This window comes from Oncorhynchus keta, chromosome 20 (assembly GCF_023373465.1).
Source record: "Oncorhynchus keta strain PuntledgeMale-10-30-2019 chromosome 20, Oket_V2, whole genome shotgun sequence".
Classification (NCBI taxonomy): Eukaryota; Metazoa; Chordata; class Actinopteri; order Salmoniformes; family Salmonidae; genus Oncorhynchus; species Oncorhynchus keta.
This window is the reverse complement of record NC_068440.1, coordinates 2,990,680-3,011,323: the sequence shown is the minus strand read 5'-3', so window position 1 is coordinate 3,011,323 and position 20,644 is coordinate 2,990,680. Positions and strand designations below refer to the sequence as shown.

At 44.8% G+C, this 20,644-nt stretch overlaps 2 protein-coding genes across 6 annotated transcripts in view; both read left to right on the top strand.

The window, feature by feature from the left end:
• LOC118399158 (protein PRRC2A-like) overlaps positions 1–13,106 on the top strand; it is a 46,483-nt gene extending 33,377 nt beyond the window's left edge. For all 3 annotated transcript variants that reach the window (XM_035794988.2, XM_035794989.2, XM_035794987.2), the window contains 4 exons: positions 2,337–2,593; positions 5,918–6,248; positions 6,528–6,738; positions 7,132–13,106. In XM_035794988.2, the coding sequence (XP_035650881.1) occupies positions 2,337–2,593; positions 5,918–6,248; positions 6,528–6,738; positions 7,132–10,195 (3,863 nt within the window). In that variant the 3' untranslated portion in view covers positions 10,196–13,106. The remainder of the gene's footprint in view (positions 1–2,336; positions 2,594–5,917; positions 6,249–6,527; positions 6,739–7,131) is intronic.
• Positions 13,107–14,358: 1,252 nt separating this feature from the next.
• On the top strand, positions 14,359–20,055 carry LOC118399157 (casein kinase II subunit beta). 3 transcript variants are annotated; one of them, XM_035794984.2, is made up of 7 exons: positions 14,359–14,515; positions 15,045–15,125; positions 15,409–15,550; positions 15,880–15,995; positions 16,114–16,189; positions 16,570–16,759; positions 17,002–20,055. In XM_035794984.2, exons 2-7 carry the CDS (start codon positions 15,054–15,056, stop codon positions 17,090–17,092), a joined length of 687 nt encoding a protein of 228 aa, XP_035650877.1. In that variant the 5' UTR covers positions 14,359–14,515; positions 15,045–15,053; the 3' UTR covers positions 17,093–20,055. The 3 variants fall into 3 exon arrangements, with proteins under 3 accessions (XP_035650877.1, XP_035650879.1, XP_035650878.1); XM_035794986.2 differs by having other exon boundaries at positions 14,360–14,515; positions 15,409–15,511; XM_035794985.2 differs by lacking the exon at positions 14,359–14,515 and adding an exon at positions 14,559–14,716.
• Positions 20,056–20,644: the final 589 nt, after the last annotated feature.

Sequence of the window (20,644 nt, the reverse complement as noted above, 5' to 3'; positions counted from 1 at the left end):
TATACCACTGACAGAAATAAATCAAATAATTCAAAATGGGCTTCTGATTAGCTTCTTCCTCAAAAATAATTTGTAGATTGTTTTAAATATCATTGTCTACAGTCAGAAGGAAAGGCATTGCGGCAAATGCCAAGTACATGATTGTTGAGTTGCGACTGCCATCGAAAGTAAAGGCCCAGCCAGTCATATCGCAATGTTTCAAAATACAATGGCGGAAAGTAAATGGTAATTGATGCAATCTGTCTTTTAGTTATCAAAATGATCAACTTCATTGAGAGAACAATACTATTGCCTGTCTTATTGGCACCAGCCTATGGACAAAGTTGTTATTGATCTGTTTGTAATTGTCAGCAAAGTAGGCTACCTTGTAATTTGTCATGTTAAAAAATATTATGCAAATGTACCATTCATATAAAGTGTAGTTGAATAGCATCAAATGTGTTAATAGAAGGCCAACATTTTTCAGTGCAAAGAGAGAAGAAATCTGATATAGCCTATTAACTTCTTATGGTATAGGGGACGCTTTTGCGTCCCACTCTGCCAAAAGCCAGGGAAAATGCAGCGCGGAAAATTCAAATAAATTATATAAAAATCAAGCTTGTAAGATACTAAATTAAAGCTACACTCGTTGTGAATCCAGCCAACAGGTCAAGTTTTAATAAGGCTTTTCGGCGAAAGCATACGAAGCTATTATCTGATGATAACACAACAGTAAACAGAGGGTAGCATATTTCAACCCTGCAGGCGCTACACAAAACAACACAAAAATATATAAAACATGCCTTACCTTTGACGAGCTTCTTTTGTTGGCACTCCAATATGTCCCATAAACATCACAATTGGTCCTTTTGTTCAATTAATTCCGTCCATATATATCCAAAATATCAATTTATTATGCGCGTTTGATCCAGGAAAAAAAACAGCTTCCAAATTGCGCAACGTCACTACAAAATATTTCAAAAGTTGCCTGTAAACTTTGCCAAAACATTTCAAACTACTTTTGTAATACTTGAGGTATTTTTAAACATTAGTAATCGATCAAATTGAAGACTGGTCTATCTGTGTTCAATACAGGAAGACAACAAACCAAGCTACTTTTCAAGTCTTGCGCAACTCTCAACAGTGTTACGGAGTTTGTAGATGGCCGTACTTCTTCATTGCACAAATGAATAACCTCAACCAAATTCCAAAGACTGGTGACATCCAGTGGAAGCGGTAGGAACTGAAAACAAGTTCCTAAGAAACTGTTTCCCAATGAGAACGCACTGAACAGACAGATCTCAAAGAGAAAAAAAATCTGAACGGTTAGTCCTCTGGGTTTTGCCTGCTACATAAGTTCTGTCATACTCACAGACATGATTCAAACAGTTTTAGAAACTTGTGTGAGTGTTTTCTATCCAAATCTACTAATATTATGCATATCTTATATTATTGGCATGAGTAGCAGGAAGTTGAAATTGGGCACGCTATTTTTCCAAAAGTGAAAATGCTGCCCCCTATACCTTAAGAAGTTTTAACCTAGGCCTACTCTACGCTACACGCGCTCAGCCATAAATTGAACGTCTTTTTTTGCGAACAGTGACCACGTTTTCCTTTTCTTTTTTTCACCTAAATTGTGACTATCCAATCTAGTCATCACATTACGAATAGTAGGCTGTCTTCAATTATTCTACAGATGCATGAAATGCTTTATTATAAAGGTGCATTTTTATGGTGAAAATTTGCTTCCCCTTAAATCTCATGCTGCCGGCTTCACCGGTTGTAAAGCAGATTAATGTGCTTAATTTTAAGAGTTGAGCAATAAATATAGCAGCACCAGAAAGCTGGGATCTTCTTTTAAATAGTGGCCAGCCAGAACATTTGTTTTTCCCCCCACATGATTGTGCAATGACTGGGCCTATAAGACCACATGTTTGACTAGGCTATGTGCTCTCCAATTGTATTTCAGGGGGCCTAGGCCTATAAGCTATGTTTAGCGTTAGTTGGGCGTTATTATATAGTCGTGATAACAAAATGTATAGGCCTATGATCTAGGCTACCTGATGCATGTGACTATGATATGAACAAGTCATGCTCTGTTTCTTGTCTTAGGCTGCACATGATTGGCATCATTCACGTTCAAGACGTTCAATGTTTGGGCCATAGACAAAAGGCTAATATGGATTTCACCAAACAGTTGTGCATCTTTGAAGTTGTTGATTTATCACATCTTAAATTCACAATTGTACCTTCCTTCAAATTTGATAGCATGTTACTTGTGCTCGTTCACATCTGCTTACCTCTTCCAACAACCAGTGGTATATCATTGCTGTATTCTCTCCCCTTCCTCCATCCAGACACCCAGGTGTATCCCCAGCCCCCCACTCCCCAACTGCAGCAGCCCTCTCTGGAGGTCCTGGTGCCTGGGGAAGGGAAGGAGGAGATCCTAGGTAGTGCTCAAGTCCGCAGCGGAGGAGGTGGTGGAGGAGTGGTAGACCCAATGAAGGTAGAGGGCATGGGAGGAGGAGCAGGTCGCCAAGCCAGTGCACTCCCCGGACAGGGCTTCTCCAAGTACCAGAAGTCCCTGCCTCCCCGCTTTCAGAGGCAGCAACAGGTCAGTCTAATAACCTATTGAAGTCATTACCAAAGGTACATTTATGGGTAATGATCTTAAGGACTACATTTGGTTCGCTATGCTGCTCGACTGAAATATTTAATTGGTCACTGGAAAAGGGTCCATTTCCAAATGTATGTGTCCAATCCCGAAAGACAACGAACCCTTTACGCCTGCCACTAGTCGACCAATCAGTCTACTCCCTTCACTCAGTAAGATATTAGAGGGTATTGTGAGTAAACAAATATGGGAGTACATGGGAAATAATGATTTGATCACAGCCAATCCGCATGCTTATTGCAAAATACATTCTACTAACACTGCATTTGTTGACATGACTAATTAATGGCTCAGATGATGGCACGTTAGATTTCAGTGCAGCAAAATTACTCTTATTTACTTTCGTAAATATGCTTTTTCTTTACATGTCAAAATGTCAGTGTATTATGTCTGTTTTGTAAATTGTATTTTAAAGTTTAAGGACTCCTCGAAGTTGAGTCCAAATGAGGACTATTTGGACTAAGAATCCTAATAAAATAAAATCTAAACTTGATGTGACGTAGACGAGAGCTGAGACATACACGGGGGGATGAAGCCCAGTCAAATCGACGTATATGGGGTATATATTGTCCCTTTCACATCCCAAGTTGAAGTTCCATTCTACAAAGCAAGCAAACCGTTCCATTCACTGTCCCAGAAAAGAACCCCCGATCAACACAAACCAAATCAATGTGGGTCCAGAGTAGTTGTTCTGTCCTTGACACTGCATTTCAGATTGGCTTAACCTTCCCAAAGTGCCAGTTTGAGGAATTTACCACTACCTTTTTGTGGCTCCATTTTATGACTGCAGTTTGACAACAAACGCTATAAATAATCTGTGTTCAAATTCAGTATGAGTAGGAGTGTTGATATAACAGTTTTTTTTAATTATTTATTATAATGAATAGCAATATACAGTGCATTTGGAAAGTATTCAGACCCCTTGACTTTTTCCACATTTTGTCACGTTACAGCCTTTTTCTAAAATTATTGCAATAGTTTCCCCCCCATCAATCTATACACACTACCCCATAATGACAAACCCCCCCCAAAAATGTTTGTGTGAATTTATAAAAAATATCAAACTAAAATATGACATTGACATAAGTATTCAGACTCGGTACTTTGTTGAAGTACCTTTGGCAGCGATTACAGCCTCGAGTCTTCTTGGGTATGACGCTACAAGCTTGGCACACCTGCATTTGGGGAGTTTCTCCCATTCTCTGCAGATCCTCTCAAGCTCTGTCAGATTGGATGGGGAACGTCGCTGCACAGCTATTTTCACGTCTCTCCAGAGATGTTCGATAAGGTTCAATTCCGTGCCCTGGCTGGGCCAAGGACATTCAGAGACATTTCCTGAAGCCACTCCTGCTTTCTCTTGGCTGAGTACTTAGGGTCGTTGTCCTGTTGGAAGGTGAACCTTCACCCCAGTCTGAAGTCCTGAGTGCCCTGGAGCAGGTTTACATCAAGGATCTCTTTCTACTTTGGTCCATTCTTCTTTGTCTAGACTGCTCTCCCAGTCCCTGCTGCAGAAAAAAATCCTCACAGCATGATGCTGCCACCACCATGCTTCACCATATGGATGGTATTGGCCAGGTGATGAGCAGTGCCTCGTTGGCATTCAGGCCAAACAGTTAAATCTTGGTTTCATCAGACCAGAGAAATCTTGTCCTTTAGGTGCCTTTTGGCAAACTCCAAGCGGGCTGTCATGTTCTTCTTACTGAGGAGGGGCTTCTGTGAATGCCTGATTGGTGGAGTGCTTCAGAGATGGTTGTTCTTCTGGAAGGTTCTCTAGTCTCCACAGAGGAACTCTAGAGCTCTGTCAGATTGACCATCGGTTTCTTGGTCTCCTCCCTGACCAAGGTCCTTCTCCCCCGATTGCTCAGTTTGGCCGGGTGGCCAAATCTAGGAAGAGTCTTGGTGGTCCCAAACTACTTCTATTAAAGAATGATGGAGTCCAATGTGTTCTTGGGGACATTCAATGCTGCAGACATTGTTTTGTTCCCTTCCCCAGATCTGTGCCTTGACACAATCCTGTCTCAGAGCTCTACGGACAATTCCTTTGACCTCATGGCTTGGTTTTTTCTCTGACTTGCACTGCCAACTGTGGGACTTTATATAGACAGGTATGTGCCTTTCCAAATAATGTCCAATCAATTGAATTTTCCACAGGTAGACTCCAATCAATTTGTAGAAACATCTCAAGGATGATCAATGGAAACAGGATGCACCTGAGCTCAATTTCGAGTCTCATAGCAAGGTCTGAATACTTATGTATATGTGATATTTCAGTAATTCTTTAGTATTATTAATATTTGTATAAAAAAATGTTTTTTCTCCCCAATTTCATGATATTCAATTGGTAGTTAGTCTTGTCCAATCGCTGCAACTCCCGTACGGACTCGAAGCTTGAGAGCCATGCGTCCTCCTAAACACGACCCCGCCAAGCCGGACTACTTCTTGACACAATGCTCGCTTAACCCGGACGCCAGCCGCACCAATGTGTCAGCGGAAACATTGTACACCTGGCTACAGTGTCAGTGTGCATGCTCTCGGCCCACCACAGGTGTCGCTAGAGCGTGATGAGACAAGGACATCCCAGCCAGCCAACAGCTCCCCTAATCTGGACGACGCTGGGCCAATTGTGTGCCGCTTCATGGGTCTCCTGGTCGCGGCTGGCTGCGACACAGCCCGTTATCGAACCAAGATCTGTAGTGATGCCACTAGCACTGTGATGCAGTGCCTTAGACCGCTGCGCCACTCGGGAGGTCCTGCTCTTTGTAGGGTCTGCTCTTTGTCACTTTTTGGAGTTAAGACATAAGGTTACGTTTTCCTCTATTACAGTAAAATTTCTCCATGTGTTTCAGTGTATGACCGATTCTGTTGGACCAAACCGCAAATGCAAATAGTGAGTTGAAACTGCTTGTTGTCAGAGAGGGAAAAGTGATCTTTCATCTTTGTTGTTGCGAGTGTCAGGGGAGGGGCTTGGTGTTTGAGTGGGAAAGTGCACTCAGCACAAAAGAAGCGAAGGAGACCAGACCAAAACGACGAGATAAGATGAGACCAAGCGGACATAAACGCTCATAAAATCGACAAACAAAATAATTTGATTCTCCCGAAGCATGCGTGTGGAATTTTTTGCGCTAAAACATACGTTCGAATTGATCTAATTAACTTGATATATCTCCCAGCCCTACACGTGTGACTAAGCCTCTTTTGATAAAGGGTCTCCTAAATGGCTTATTTATTTATTATTAATATATCTCGCCCACTTGGTGTCTTCAGGAGCAGCTGATGAAGCAGCAGCAGCAGTGGCAGCAGCAGCACAGCCAAGCAGCCCAACAGAGTCAGCAGCAGCTCCTGCCCCAGCAGCCTCAGCAGTCACCTCAACAGCAGGGCCCAGGGGCCACCCCTCAGACCCAGGGTCCCAAGCAGCAGCAGTCTGGGCCCCTGCAGTACCCTCCGCAGGGCTCCATGGGCCGCGGCCCCCTGCCCATGAACTTTGACCCCCGCTGGATGATGATGCCCTACATGGACCCACGGATGATGCAGGGGAGCATGCAGGGTCGCCCTCCAGGGCCCATGGATTACTATCCGCCCAACATGCAACACGCAGGTGGGTACTCATGGTACTCTGGTTAAGGAGTAGGCATATTGTCATAGAGCTGAATCTGAATTTGCATGGAACTTAGTTTCGTGAAGAAACAAAACATTGTAAATCCTCTATTGAGGTCAATGGCAGATTTGTGCAAACCAGATTTAAATGTAGGATTTAGCCCATAGAGATTATGGTAATGCAATAAAGTTAAAATGCTCTAAGAAATAGCACTAGGTTGTCAGCCAAAATTTGAATAATTGTGTGTGACTTTTCTAACGTTACCCATCTCTGTTGCAGGGATGATGGGACGAGAGCGCTCCGATTCGGGGGGCTCTGGTTCGGATAACTTCGAAAGGCAGCAGCACCCGGGACACCCCCACCGTGGGACGCCCCCTATGGACCCCAAACTGGGCTGGGGGCCCGAGGTGTTCCCCGCGGGCAGCGAAGGCAGGGGACTGAGTTCCCCTCTGAGACAGAAGCAGGCTCTGGAAGAGGACAGTGGGACTAGGTAAGACGGGATGGGGGGGTGGTCAAATGTCAATCACAATCATTTAAAGGGATACTACTAATATACTTCCCGAGAGTCAGATTTATGTGTGGAAACCATTTCTCTGCCTACTTTTTAAAGGAAATTGCTAGCTAGCTCTAGCGCACTTGCGAACTAGAGCGTTAGACTTCCAGTCATTGTGCTTGCGAAACTACCTCTAAATTAATACTGGACACAGAGACACAAAATGGTATCCACGAGTTCATCTGACTCTAGGGACGTAGATAAAGGTCCCCGTTGCCCAATCACATTGAAATCACATTAGATTTTACATATTTGAATTGAGTCAGTGTTGTTAGTACAGGATGCAGTTTCCACAAGTGTCTTTTATAAAATCTCTGGTCTTTATTTTAGGAGTGACACCCCTCCAGTCCGTGGTTTGCGAGAGGGGGGGCTAGGCCCCATCCAGCAGCCCAACTCTGGCTCGGGCTCCTCCAACCAGACCCCACCACCTGTGGGCACTCAGGTGGGGGGCCAGGGAGGAGGCAGTCACCACCACCAGTCCTACATGGGAGGCCGGGGCAACTACAGCAACTTCCCCGACCAGGGCTCCCGCATGGCCCACCAGCAGCAGCAACAAAGGGGGAGTGGTGGAGGCTTCAGCCACCAGGATGAGGGCCAGGGCCAGGGCCACAAGGGCGGCCAGCAACAGGGCCAGATCTGGGGGGCCCCCCGCCCCCACTACGACCGCAACGGGCGCACTGACCTCTCCCCCCTGGAGAATAACAACTCCCACCACCCTCAACACCATGGTCATCAACAACATCAAGCCCCCTCCCACTTCCCCCTTCATCTCCACAAGTCCGAGAATGGCCGCGGCGAGAGAGGAGGCGAAGCCCTGAAGAAGGGTGACCCCTCGCCCTTGCTCCAACAGCCGTCCCTTTCCTCCTGCTCATCCTCCTCTTCCTCATCCAGGGAGGACGGCAGTGGAAAGGCGGTCCTGCATCACCTTCCACCTCAGCGCGAGGCCGACACAGGAACCGGGCAGAGACATGAAACAGGAAGCAGCAGAGAAATGAAGCAGGATAAGATGGGCCCTGGCCACAGCCACTCTCAGTCCTCTGTGACATCTCAGCAGTCCCATCCTCAGTCCCAGCAGCAGAGGCAGGGCCAGGAGCAGCACCACCACCGTGACCCCAAGCCCAACCAGAGGGAGCGAGGCGGGAGGGAACACAAGACTGAGACCCAGTGGGGGCCAAGGCCAGGCAGCAGCAACGCAGGGGGCCCCTCTTCACACAACAGGAGAGCAATGGGTGGAAATTCCCGCGGAGGGGAGGATTCTTCCAATCACCCAACAGCGTCTGACCACAACAAACCCGCCGGTGGCCAATCGGGAGGTGGAAACACCAACAAGAGAGCGGGGCCTATCAAGAGGCCTGTGCTGAAGAGAGAGGGAGGAGGGGAGGGCGAGGGAGGAGAAAAGACCAGCGGAGGTTTCGGAAAAGACAAAGATGAAAGACAAGATGGAGGCCATTCATCAGTCAAGCAGGAAGGATCATCCGGCCCACAGAGCTTCGCTGCAGTGTCTGGTAAAGAAGTGCCGGTTCAGACAGGTCCTAAACCCAGAAACGGAGGGAAGGATCGAACAGCAAACGAACGAGGAGGAGTGGGTAAGGGGCCCAAAAATGGGGTCAATCACACCCCCTCATCAGGGTACTCTGGCCACCCCTCTAACAGGCGGGACAGAGAGCGTTCCTTTGAGAGGGGCGGTGGTGCGTCCTACCACAGCGTCTCGGCCCGTGGCAGCAGAGTCGGGCGAGGTGGCGAGTTCTACGGGCGCGGCCGGGGTTACAGAGGAACCTACACGGGCATGGCCGGGGGTGGCAGCGTTAGCCGTGGCAGGGCAGTGGGCAGCAGGAGTAGCCGAGACTACCGATCCGGCGGAGGCTACGACGAGGCATCGGGGGGAAGGCGAGGCCGAGGGGGGTCGCAGGCCAACCCGGGGCGCGCCCGTAATCAGAGCGAGACCCGCAGCGAGGGTTCTGAATATGAGGAGGTCCCAAAGAGGAGGAGGCAGAGGGGGTCTGAGACGGGCAGCGAGAGTGCCGCCAGTGACCTAGCCCAGTCGGACAAAGAAGATCGCAAGTCCAGCACCAAGAACGGCAGCTGCACAGATAACGTTACCGGTAGCGGCTTCGCCCCACCCAGAGGCTCCCATACCCGGGTGTTCACCCCCAGGGGTGTGCCCTCCAGGAGGGGCAGGGGGGGAGGTGGTGGGGGAGGTGGCGGCGGTGGAGGAGGTTCTATCTATAAAAGTGGTGGTGGAGGAGGAGGAGGAATGGCTGGAGGTCACAGGTCAGGATCTCGGGCCGACCCTCACGGCTGGGCCTCCAAGTCTTCAGCCTCGGTCCGCAAGCATCAGGCCCCAATGCAGTCGGCCGCACCCAAAGACACGGGTCGTGGAAACAGTGGGGAGAAGAAGGAGAAGGCAACGGACGGAAGCCAAGCTCAGAATCAGGGAGGAGCAACCCCTCCACAGTCTATCCCCGCTACACCTACTCCAGCCCCACAGAGCTCCACAGAGAACGGAGGAATTGGGATCCAGCAATCCATGGCTAACCCCACTACCAACTCCAGCGGGCCCCTTCCACTCCCTCTCTCTGGGCCGGATGGGCGTGGTTTCCCTCGTGTCCCGCGTGATGGCTTTGAGCGCCCCCCGAGACGCCGTCGCCACGGACGCTCCCAGCATCAACAGGATAAGCCACCGCGCTTCCGGCGGCTGAAGGAGCGAGAGAACGCCGCTCGCATCAACGGAGGAGTCGGGGTCATCGGAGGAGGACGACCCTCCTCGCCCGGACAGAGTTATGTTCAGGATGTCACTGATGGCACTCCCAACGTGGCTCCCACAACATGCGATGCCCCCAATGCTAACCCCAATGCTACTACGGCTACCAACAACAGCAACAACAGTACCGGTGGCCATCTTGGAAGTGCAAACAGTCACCACCACCACTACAACCAGGGAATCTCTGGCCAGGCCAACTCTCAGCATCACCACAACCCAGCAGGGGGTGCCAAATCCCCTGACTTCTCCAACCAGAACTCCGATCAGGCCAATGAGGAGTGGGAGACCGCCTCCGAGAGCAGTGACTTCACCGAGTTCCGGGAGAGGGAGGGAGGAGGAGGGAAGTCCTATTCCTCCCATCACCATCATCACCCACCCGGAAGAGGTGGTGGTGGAGGCGGGGGAGGAGGAGTGGTCGGAGAGCGAGAGATGACGGCGAAAGAGCAGGCGGCAAACAAGAGAAGCTTCTCCAGCCAGCGTCCCGGGATGGAGCGACAAAACAGGAGGGTCAACGCTGGAGGAAGAGAAGGAAGAGGCCCACGGGGCCCGCCCAGTGGTGGTGGAGCCGGAAATGGAGGGGGCCAACGCGGCGAACGCCGTGGAAACTGGCCCTCCCCCAAAAACAGGAAGTGAAGTGGAAGATCTGGAAACATTTCAAATGCATCCACCCCGCCCCACTGTTATTTATCCCTTTGTCTGTCGTTCCTTCAGCCTCTCTGTTCTCGTCCCTTAACATATTCGCACATTATTGTTCAATACATAGTTATGGAGACAGTGTACACACACGTTAGGCTTCTTTCGCTCTTCATCCATCTTCTATCTCCCGTCCGTTATTGTAAAGTGTCACTCTGCTCCCCCCTTTTCAGTTGTACCCCCCACCACCCTTCAGAATTCTACCCCGATTTAGGATCAGCAGACACGCTTGTTCGTTTTGAACACACACCTTTTGACGGAAAACATAAAAAAACAACACGTGTTTGCATTTACAAGCACAATATGACATATAACAGACATACACAATCACGCGTAGTAGTTTGTGTGTATGCAGTATGATATGTTAAACATGTCATGATAAACATGTTGGATAAATTGGCTAACCAGGAGAAGGCAGATTTTTATATTTATGTACCTGTGTATATTTCTACCACGCTTTGGAATGGGGTGGTATTCTGTAGGGCAGTTATCTACATTATATGTTCCCACGTGGGGTGGGGGGGGGTGCAGGTTCTTATTTTAACGAGAACAATTGTACCATAGATTTATACAAAATAATTATCTTTGTTTTGTTTCCCCTCTTTGCCTCTTGTCAGTTTTTTGTTTCAGCCCCCCCTTCAAAAGTTAGGGGTGTGTATTTTTCTTCTGCAAAGCAGGTCTTTAAAATAACTTTTTATACAATTCCCCCCACCTCCCTCTGAGTTTTTGATCTCCCGACGAACAAGTACATCTCTTTAATTACTGTGACAGCCACAACAGGCCAGCTGAAGTACTACTGCTCACCCATCCACACTCTCCTCATATTGACTTTTGTCTCTAATATCAATGTCTTTGCTGCTTGTTCAGAACTAGACGGTGTGATCTTGTTATTGTTGACCTGCTCTTGTTACTTTCTGTTGCTCTTTTGTTCCTGTTAGATAAAAGGTTCTCTCAACGTAGCATTCTCTTTTCACAAGCTGCAGACGTTCTATACCAGGGGTCTCAACCTTATTCCTGGAGAGCTACCCTCCTGTAGTTTTTCGCGCCAAGCCCAGTTGTAACTAACCTGGTTCAGTTTATCAACTAGCTAATTCTGAGAAATGTGTGTGCTAGATTAGGGTTGGTGTGAAACTCTAGTTGTGCTCAAGGAACAGGGTTGGAGAGCCCTCTTATAAACACTGCAAAAAAGGACGTTTTGCTGAAGTAAGATTCTCTCCTGTTCATCAAGTTTGTTTACCCTAAGAACACTGAATTAATAGCTTGAATGCTTTATATAAAAAAATAAAACAAATACATTTTCTGTGGAGGCAATTTTTTTTCTCAAGATACTTTCACATGAAACTTCTGGTCAGGGAAACATTTGTTCACTGAAAATGCAAGTCATGTTGCGAGAAAGAAATATAAAGTTATATGCTCTTATTTTATTTTACCGTTTTTTTTTTTTTTTTTTTTTTTTTTTTTTCAATTGATAAATGAATCCACTCCTATAGTATAAAGAACTGGTTGGTGTATTTTTATTGAACAAGTTTGTTACATGATGCAGCAGGTGTCGTACTCTGGTTCCAGAGTGCCAAGTTTGGCCATCAGAGTATTGTACTACTATATTCATGCTGTCCTACTCAATGTAGGTAGGCGCTCTACTCAAATACAACTGCACTGTGCTGTAGTAGAGACCCCTGTAACAAAAGTCGGGCTGGCAAGAGCTCCATATTGAGGAAGTATTTTCAAAGTGTACATTATTTCAAGACAACGTTTCCAAAACTTCGGTGGCAACTATATGGCTCAATTGAACTGAATCTTGGACTATGGTGGAAAAGGGCCAGGGTGATGTGTTGTCACACCACTGATTTCCCAAATGTCCAAATACATTTGCAAGGTATAATACTATTCTCCAAGAGTGTTACAGGGAATACATGGGTTTAGAACTTCTGATGTAGACTGACTGATTCACAAAATGGCTTACAGCTGGTTTTGAAAATTTGATGGGGGCAGCATCCAAGTTGAAATGGATAAAATTATAACTTTTTATTTTATTTATCTGCATACATTTTTCACTGCTTGTAAGTTGGGGTTTGTTTGTTTACTGACAGCCACCATTTTAAGATTAGTTTTGGGATGTTTTGAGTAGGGCATTTGAGTGTGTGCATGCTTTTTCTGGTGTCTATATAATAACTTTTTTTGGGGGGGGGGGGGGTCATGTGCATGGCAAACGCATTTGCCTTGTTTGCCCACACTTAGTTTTAAGAACTATATTAAGACAATTCTACAGTTCTTTCTTATACATTTATGTATATACATTCAAGTATATGTTTATCCAAATTAAGTACATAATCAGTTACTTGGGTATAATGCCATTTTTGCCATACACCAAGGCAGGCAAAAATGAAGTGGGTACATTTTATTTTCCACTGACTTCTACTAAGCATTACCACATCCATGGGTGCAGCTTGCCTTGCCTGTGGAAAAAAAAAACATTGGTAGCCAAACACTTAACACAGGCTTATGAGCCCTGCATCCTTCCTTAACTCTTACTATTGATGTGCTCATATTGTATGTATCCATGTTTAAAGAAAACGATAGTGTATTCTTGAAAACCTCAAAGATTGTACTATATTTACAGCATTACCAAGGTACCTGGAGTGGTTAAAGCTGTTCTATAATTTATGGTTTATTAATGGAACCGTAACATACCAATATATACATGTGTATATATCAACGTTTTTGTCTACCCCAACTTACATTCCCACAAACAAATGTTGCCATTTTTTAAGTTCAAGGGAGCAATGTACAAGCAGAGAAGTGTCTTATTATAATAAAATTACAGAGAATAAACTTTTGTTTTAATGGAAAATCTGTTTTTGTCTGAGTTTATTATGAATTGCCCCCATGTGAAGTTAAATATATATTTATTTCAGTGCCTGGGCAATGGTAGGTGGTTCTCTGCACTGATATGCATGTACAGTACCTGTCAAAAGTTTGGACACACCTACTCATTCAAGGGTTTTTATTTTTTACTATTTTCAACATTGAAATTGAGATGGTTTGGGATTAGTTGGACCACAGAGTGAAGAAAAAGCAGCCAACAAGTGCTCCGCACATGTGGGAACTCCTTTTAAGATTGTTGGAAAAGCATTCCAGTTGAAGCTGGTTGAGAGAATTCCAAGCCTGTGCAAAGCTGTCATCAAGGCAAAGGGTGGTTGCTTTGAAGACATGATTCCATATGTGTTATTTCATAGTTTTGATGTCTTCACTATTATTCTACAATATAGAAAATAGTTTTAAATAAAGAAAAACCCTTGAATGAGTAGGTGTGGCCAAACTTGACTGGTACTGTACATCATGGTCTTGCAGATTGATGATCAGTGTATGGAGGATAGGACATTCCAATGTATTTGATTGGGAAATACTGCTCAGTTATGGATGGGTGTTTGCTGGATAGAGTGCTTAGCTGTTAACTAAGAGTTTGTAGGATTGAGGCCCCACCTAGAAAGTCTTTAGCCTAATTAAAGTGTCTGGGTTGCATTGAGATGATGTGGGATAGAAGTCTTAACAAGGGCTGGGAGATTTTCACTCCCGTTTAGAGCTTTGAAGGTTATTGGTCTTAGTGCTATCCTAAGCCCTTGACTGGGTACTGAAAGCCAAATAAAACCAAAGCCTCCCCTACAGAACTTGGCCACCTTCGTTACAGCATGGTTCACGAAGGACCCAAAAATATGAGGACCGGCATTCTTCCAGTGTCCGTAGAAGGCTGTAAAAAGAATCTGTTAAAAATGATTACAAGCAGATGAGGAATTTGTTTTTCCTATCTCTTAATTTTCTGCAGGTATTTTCTTAAAACTACACTGTTGGTTAGGGGCTTGTAAGTAAGCATTTCACTAAGGTCTACCTACACTTGTTGTATTCGGCCCATGTGACAAATTTGATATTCAAATAAAATCGTATCTATCCGCTCTGGAGTTCCCTCACTGATGGTTACCAGGGAAGATTGAGAGTTTCTGGTCTATATAAGAAGCTATTATAACTTCTGTTCCTATACTACATTTTATAGTATACCTCTGTTTTTCTGCCTTTCTCAATAATAGTGTTTTTGGAGGACTTCAAAACTACAGTACCCATAGTCTCTGAATTTGTACGTCATCAATTTGCCTACAACGAAAACGCCTACTGCAGCGGTTCACTGGGAGGTGGTGTCCATTTTATTTACAACACTAAATATTACGTTTCTTATATTTTACTGGCGTTAAACCCTTTAAAGAGGGGGTAAGTTACCAGAATTACTACATATATTAATGTGAGATATGATATAGCTAAGAGGACTTGCGACTGAAAACTGATCAAATTTAATGCGGCCTAGTTTGGACGATGCGCCATATTGAATTTCCACCTGGCTTTAACGTTAGCTAGTAGCTAAGGATGTAACTTTAGCTATAATTTTCTGCTGGTCATTTATCAAACTATTGGGTACGCTACTAATTATGATTGTTGATATAACAGGTATTTTCATGGGTAATATCCTTATTTCGTACACTTCCAATGTCAACTAACGTTACCAATGATTTAGCTAGTAAACGTTAACTACACATTGGCGCGGTAACGGTAACTAACTAGGGAAACCTACAGTTAACGTTTAGTTACCTAGCTAATTGCTCTTATGTTTTTGATATAATTATGTGTGTCTTTTTTATTGTAGCTAGCTACCTATGATATTTTTGTGTTGCTGAACTATCAACCTTCCGTTTTCACATTCGCACACTAAATGGCTCTGTTGTTGAATGTCTTTGCCCTTTAGTCTCCCGAGATGAGCAGTTCAGAGGAAGTGTCATGGATCTCCTGGTTCTGTGGACTGAGGGGAAACGAGTTTTTCTGTGAGGTCAGTATCTAACAGCACCCAGGGCAATATAGCCAAACTCATTGACCAAAAAGTGAATGTAAGCTAAGACAGGGGTGGCCAATCCTTTATCCTGGATGTGTAGGTTTTTGCTTCAGCCCTACACACCTGATTCAGCTAACCAATGTACTGATAGGCAGGTGGTGAGTTGAGTAGTGCTCGAGTAAAATCCTCTCATTCATAGACACCCCTCACTACACAAACTTACTTTCAAGCATGAATAGGTCTGGCATTTGTTGCTAACTTCTGTCTTCTCCATTGGCAGGTGGATGAGGACTACATCCAGGACAAGTTCAACCTGACTGGGCTCAATGAGCAGGTTCCCCACTACCGCCAGGCCCTGGACATGATCCTGGACCTAGAACCAGGTCAGCCCAACTCCAGAACCATCTCTACTGCACTCGGAAGTACAGAACATCCCACACAATTTAGATCAGAATACAAATATTATGGTTGTATCACCTCAGTGTTAAAGTTGTGTACGCACACTAAATTGCCTCAGTGGTCACTAACCCTGATCCTGAGTTAGTGTGTGGCAGGCGTTTGTTCTAGCCCAGCACTAAAACACCCAATTCAATATTTTTGTCTTGCTGTATTAGATGCCGATATCTTTAGCATGTGTAAAGACGTTACAGTTATGTACACAATTATGCTTTTGTGAGTAATCTTTAAATCAGAACATATGAGTGGCCTCTTCCCCTTTCATATAAGCTCTTCTCCTCTCTATGTTCCACAGATGAGGAGCTGGAGGACAACCCCAACCAGAGTGACCTCATAGAGCAGGCAGCGGAGATGCTTTACGGGCTGATCCACGCACGATACATCCTCACCAACAGGGGCATTGCTCAGATGGTACAGCAACGACCCTTCTCTGTCTCCAAAGTTTGTTGAAAGGCTGCATATCACATGTATGCAGCATTTCTCCTGAAATGTTTTTCACATTCTCCATTGATCTCTCTCTTTTTCTCAGTTGGAGAAGTATCAACAGGGGGACTTTGGCTACTGCCCCCGCGTCTATTGTGAGAACCAGCCCATGCTGCCCATTGGTGAGTGTATGTCTGTCTTGTTTCAACCATTACCACCCATGCCTAGTGTGGGGACAAGTAATTGACTATAAGACTTAAGGGTCATTTTGATTAACCTCAAAGAGCAACATTTGTATCTTGGCTTTGAATGTTCATGTGCCAAAGACAAAAACAATTCTGGGTATCCAGCCACATTGCTTTCCTAACCCAAACTATGCTACGCAGATCCTCTGTGTACTTTATCGTTGAATCCTCTGTAAGATTTGAATGTATTACGATCCATTTCAAATCTAATCTGGTTTCCAAGAGACACCTGGATGAATACAGTAGTGTGTCCTCGAGCATTTCATAATTATTTCAGACCAGTAACGTCTCTAAACTCTCCCCCTATCCCTCCTTAGGTCTGTCAGATATCCCAGGCGAGGCTATGGTGAAGCTGTATTGCCCTAAGTGTATGGATGTGTACACGCCCAAGTCCTCCCGGCACCACCACACAGACGGGGCCTACTTTGGCACTGGATTCCCCCACATGCTCTTCATGGTGCACCCAGAGTACAGGCCCAAGAGGCCCGCCAACCAGTTTGTGCCTAGGTCAGTACAACTGTGTCACCCTAAAATAAATAGGCCTGTTCCTTTTCATGTCATTCCCACGTAACTCACTGAAAGCAAGTCCTAGATCAATTTCTACTCATAGCAGATAATTTCCTAATACATTTCAGCTACATACCATAGGAAACGGTCATGTAAAATAAGTGCTACCATAATAGAATCTCTTCATAGACTCCTGTCACATGTTCATCAAGATCTAATGAATTCTCATGTCCTCACAACAGGCTTTATGGATTCAAGATTCACCCCATGGCCTACCAGCTCCAGCTGCAAGCAGCCTCCAGCTTCAAGAGCCCCGTCAAAGCCATCCGCTAATGCCCAGTGACAAAGAGGAGGGAGAGAAGATGATGATTGAGGGTTCGGGTCAGCTGCACCAAGCTCCATACAGATGCCTCCTCCCCGTACTTCAGATTTTATTATTTTGTTTAGGTTAGGACGTTTAAATGTGAGCGAGACAAACGCACAGGTTCTATCCCAAACCCTCACACACACACACACACTTAGAATTACATGCATCTGTTACCAAACTCACCAGTGCCAAAACAGAAAAAGTGGAGGGAAAGAAAGTCCATGGATGTTATTGGATTTGACGCTACTGTTTCCTTTTGTGATATTACCCCATTTTGCTCCGATGATGAACTCTCGCCATGTTCTGTTTGTTTTCTGTTCTGTCTTTGGCACGGTTTGGTAAAGGGTCGTGGTAGACCGTCACCACTGGTTGAATAGCAATCCCTGCTCTACCCCCATACGCATGTACACTGGCTGGCTCTCACAGAGACTGTTTGGTCGATGATAAGGACAAAATCTGTCACTAAGGGTGTTGCCGTTTCACCTGCTCCTGTAAACAATTGTTTTACCAAGTCACACACTCAGGCTTGTATCACTCTTTTATTGTGTGACACTCACTGAGACCAGTGTGTCAAGGTGGTCATTCATAATAGTGTTCTGTCAAATTTGCCTTAAACAGAGATGCACGGGCGCTGTGATTTGTGGTTTACAGGAAGTGCGAGTCTAGGACACATTATAGCTTTGAGTTTGTATATGTGCGACGTAGGATAGACACAAATAAACCTGAAATGAATTAAAGGTTCTAGAATGACCCAGAAAAGACATACCAACCTACCTACTGTCTCTGTGTGCGTCACCCAAAACAACAGTCCTGTTTGTGCTGGTACTGCACGGTGAGAATGTCAGCTCTGTCACATGTTGCTGGGCTGGTTTCACTACAACAGGACTCATCTCTCTCCACAACGGGCACTGACTTGACTGGTGACCCTCCACACATAATATAAATATTTATGTAAAATATAGCGACAGAAAATCTGCTTCTGTTTGGGGAGAAGTTTTTTGTTTGTGATGTAGGGGTTTCATCACCCTACTGCACATGTACGTTTGAGTCCTTGTGGCAAAAAGTAGAATGCTTGATATATGATTTGATTTCAGAACAATAAGGATGGATTTGTCAAGATTAGAATGAATGTACAGTACCTGTCAAAAGTTTGGACACCTACTCATTCAAGGGTTTTCTTTATTTGTACTATTTTCTACATTGTACAATAATAGTAAAGATATCAAAACTATGAAATAACACATGAAATCATGTAGTAACCAAGAAAGGGAAACCAATTAAAATAGATTTTTAGATTCTTCTGAGTAGCTGCCCTTTACCTCGACAGCTTTGCACATGGCATTCTCTAAACCAGCTTCATGAGGTAGTCACCTGGAATGCTTTTCCAACAGTCTTGAAGGACTCCCGAGCGGCGCAGCGGTCTAAGGCACTGCATCTCCATGCTAGAGGCGTCACTACAGACCCTGGTTTGATTCCAGGCTATAGGGCAGCGCACAATTGGTCCAGTGTCGTCCGTCTTAGGGTTTGGCCGGGGTAGGCTGTTATTGTAAATAAGAATTTGTTCGTAACTAACTTGCCTTGTTAAATAATGGTTAAATAAATAAAAAAGGACTTCCCACATATGCTGAGCACTTGTTGGCTGCTCTTCCTTCACTCTGCAGTCCAATTTTTCCCAAACCATCTCAATTGGGTTGGGGTTGGGTGATTGTGGAGGCCAGGTCTTCTGATGCAGCACTCCATCACTCCTCCTTGGTCAAATAGCCCTTACACAGCCTGGGGGTCTGTTTGGGTCATTGTCCTGTTGAAAAACAAATTATAATCCCACTAAGCGCAAACCAGATGGGATGGCGTATCGCTGCAGAATGCTGTGGTAGCCATGCTGGTTAAATGTGCCTTGAATTCTTAAAAACAAATCACAGACAGTGTCACCAGCAAAACACCATCACACCTCCTTCATGCTTTACCTTGGGAAGCACACATGCGGAGATTACCCGTTCACTTGGCATTCTCTCACAAAGACATGGTGGTTGGAACCATTAATCTTAAATTTGGACTCCTCAGATCAAGGGACAGATTTCCACCAGTCTAATGTCCATTGCTTGTGTTTCTTGGCCCAAGGAAGTCTATTCTTATTATTGGTGTCCTTTAATAGTGGTTTCTTTGCAGCAATTCGACCATGGCCTGATTCACGCAGTCTCTGTTTCTGTGAAGCATTTATTTGGGCTGCAAACTGATGTGCAGTTAATTGCTGATTTCTGAGACTGGTAACTAATGAATTTATCCTCTGCAGGAGAGGTAACTGGGTCTTCCTTTCCTGTGGTCCTCATGAGAGTCAGTTTCATCATTAGCGCTCATGGTTTTTGCAACTGCACTTGGAGAAACTTTCAAAACTTCTTGAAATGTATATATTGACTGACCTTCATGTCTTAAAGTAATGATGGACTGTTGTTTCTCTTTGCTTATTTGAGCTGTTCTTGCCATAATATGGACTTGGTCTTTTACCAAATAGAGCTATCTTCTCTATACCACCCCTACCTTGTCACAACACAACTGATTGGCTCAAACGCTTTAAGAAAGAAAGAAATTCCACAAATTAACGATTAACAAGGCACACCTGTTAATTGAAATGCATTCCAGGTGACTACTTCATGATGCTGGTTGAGAGAATGCCAAGAGTGTGCAACGCTGTCATCAAGGCAAAGGGTGAATACTTTGAAGAATCTCTAATATATTTGAATTTGTTTAACACTTCTTTTTTTATGTCTTCACTATTATTGTACAATGTAGAAAACAGTAAAAATAAAGAAAACCCTTGAATGAGTAGGTGTGTCCAAACTTTTGACTGGTACTGTATGTCTGGTTTTTTTGCAACCGTGGAAGAGTGACAAGGATTCAGAATTCTCAATAAACATTTTCTTTTTTCTTACAATTGTGTTTGGTTTATGTATAAATTAGGTCATTATTTCTCCATAGTCACCATGAAATCGTTGTAAAAAAAATCCCTCATAAGTATGGAACTATCTCCCTCTGAATCTTTTACAGTTGCCCTTCAACAGCAGTTCTCTGAGCATCTTGGGAATTGAGAAAATGTACCTTTTCTAATCTTCTCATTGATGTTGTGTCTGATACTGGAAAAATCATACCAAACCACTGAGATACAGCTGTTATTTTGCCTCCTGGCCAGATGGTGTCAATGATTTGCTGGATAATACGTGTAGACCATTGTGGTATGTCTAGTTGTCTGATCTGTGATTGGATACTATACATTGTGAAGGCAGTAGTCACAAAGGGCTTATAGCTGATGCCCAAGACTGTTTATTTGTGTGTGTGTGTGTGTGTGTGTGTGTGTGTGTGTGTGTGTGTGTGTGTGTGTGTGTGTGTGTGTGTGTGTGTGTGTGTGTGTGTGTGTGTGTGTGTGTGTGTGTGTGTGTGTGTGAGAGAGCATGCATGTGCATACCGGTGAGCAAGCACATGCTCTGAGGTGTGAATGTATGACTAACAGCTATACGTCCAACTTC

Bases quoted from the DNA above. Each gene is read 5' to 3' on its own strand.
- LOC118399157 (XM_035794984.2), top strand. From the start codon at position 15,054: ATGAGCAGTTCAGAGGAAGTGTCATGGATCTCCTGGTTCTGTGGACTG. The intron at 15,551-15,879 runs GTACAGAACATC...TATGTTCCACAG, and splicing joins CATCTCTACTGCACTCGGAA to ATGAGGAGCTGGAGGACAAC. The intron at 16,190-16,569 runs GTGAGTGTATGT...ATCCCTCCTTAG, and splicing joins CCAGCCCATGCTGCCCATTG to GTCTGTCAGATATCCCAGGC.